The 1,612-nt window shown below is 49.1% G+C and overlaps 1 protein-coding gene across 1 annotated transcript; it reads left to right on the top strand.

The window, feature by feature from the left end:
• Positions 1-4: 4 nt before the first annotated feature.
• On the top strand, positions 5-1,609 carry LOC117800372 (myosin-1B-like; the record flags this gene model as incomplete). The annotated part of the gene is made up of 1 exon (XM_034652903.1): positions 5-1,609. A coding segment is annotated over one exon (1,605 nt), but the record flags the coding sequence as incomplete, so codon positions are not given.
• Positions 1,610-1,612: the final 3 nt, after the last annotated feature.

The raw sequence follows: 1,612 nt of genomic DNA, 5'->3' as shown, positions 1-1,612 counted from the left end.
CGTCACCAAAGGTCAAACTGTCGCCCAGGTGTACAACAATGTCGGTGCTTTGGCCAAATCTGTCTATGAGAAAATGTTCTTGTGGATGGTCATTCGCATCAACCAGCAGCTGGACACGAAGCAAGCGCGACAGCACTTCATTGGAGTACTGGACATTGCCGGCTTTGAGATCTTTGATTTCAACACCCTGGAGCAGCTGTGCATCAACTTCACCAATGAGAAGCTGCAACAGTTCTTCAACCACCACATGTTCGTCCTGGAGCAGGAGGAGTACAAGAAGGAAGGCATTGAGTGGGCGTTCATCGACTTTGGCATGGACCTGGCCGCCTGCATTGAGCTCATTGAGAAGCCCATGGGCATCTTCTCCATCCTGGAAGAGGAGTGCATGTTCCCTAAGGCTACAGACACATCCTTCAAAAACAAGCTCTATGACCAGCATCTGGGCAAGTGCAACAACTTCCAGAAGCCCAAGCCTACCAAGGGCAAGGCCGAGGCACACTTCGCACTGGTGCACTACGCCGGCACCGTGGACTACAACATCAACGGCTGGCTGGAGAAGAACAAGGACCCACTGAACGACTCTGTGATCCAGCTCTACCAGAAGGCCTCTGTGAAGCTCTTGTGTTTTCTCTATGCCAGCCATGGAGCTGAAGAGGGCGCTGGCAAGAAGGCCGGCAAGAAGAAGGGTGGCTCTTTCCAGACTGTGTCTGCACTCTTCAGGGAAAACTTGAACAAACTGATGTCCAACCTGAGAAGCACCCACCCTCACTTTGTGCGCTGCCTCATCCCCAATGAGACCAAGACACCCGGTGTCATGGATCACCACCTGGTTATTCATCAGCTGAGGTGTAACGGGGTGCTGGAGGGCATCAGAATCTGCAGAAAGGGATTCCCCAGCAGAATCATTTACGGGGACTTCAAACAACGTTACAAAGTCTTAAATGCCAGTGCTATCCCAGAGGGGCAATTTATTGACAGCAAGAAGGCTTCTGAGAAACTACTTGGCTCCATTGATATTGATCATACTCAGTACAAATTTGGACACACCAAGGTATTCTTCAAAGCTGGTATTCTGGGTGTTCTTGAAGAGATGAGAGATGAAAAATTAGCTGAACTGATCACAAAAACTCAGGCCATGTGCAGAGGATTTCTGATGAGAGTAGAATTCCAGAAGATGATGCAAAGGAGGGAGGCCGTCTTCACCATTCAGTACAATGTCCGCTCCTTCATGAATGTCAAACATTGGTCATGGATGAAGCTGTTCTTCAAGATTAAGCCCCTCCTGAAGAGCGCTGAGTCTGAGAAGGAGATGGCCAACATGAAGGAAGAGTTTGAGAAAACCAAAGAAAGTCTGGCTAAATCCGAGGCCAGAAGGAAGGAACTGGAAGAAAAAATGGTTGCTGTCATGCAGGAAAAGAATGACCTGCTGCTTCAAGTCCAGTCTGAAACAGAAAATCTGTCGGATGCTGAGGAAAGGTGTGAGCAGCTCATCAAAAGCAAGATTGGCCTGGAGGCTAAAATTAAGGAAATTACCGAAAGGCTGGAGGATGAAGAAGAATCCAACGCTGAGCTGACCGCCAAGAAGAGGAAACTCGAGGACGAGTGCTCCGAG

This window comes from Ailuropoda melanoleuca, unplaced genomic scaffold, assembly GCF_002007445.2.
Source record: "Ailuropoda melanoleuca isolate Jingjing unplaced genomic scaffold, ASM200744v2 unplaced-scaffold69003, whole genome shotgun sequence".
Classification (NCBI taxonomy): Eukaryota; Metazoa; Chordata; class Mammalia; order Carnivora; family Ursidae; genus Ailuropoda; species Ailuropoda melanoleuca.
This window is presented reverse-complemented; position numbering and strand designations above follow the sequence as displayed.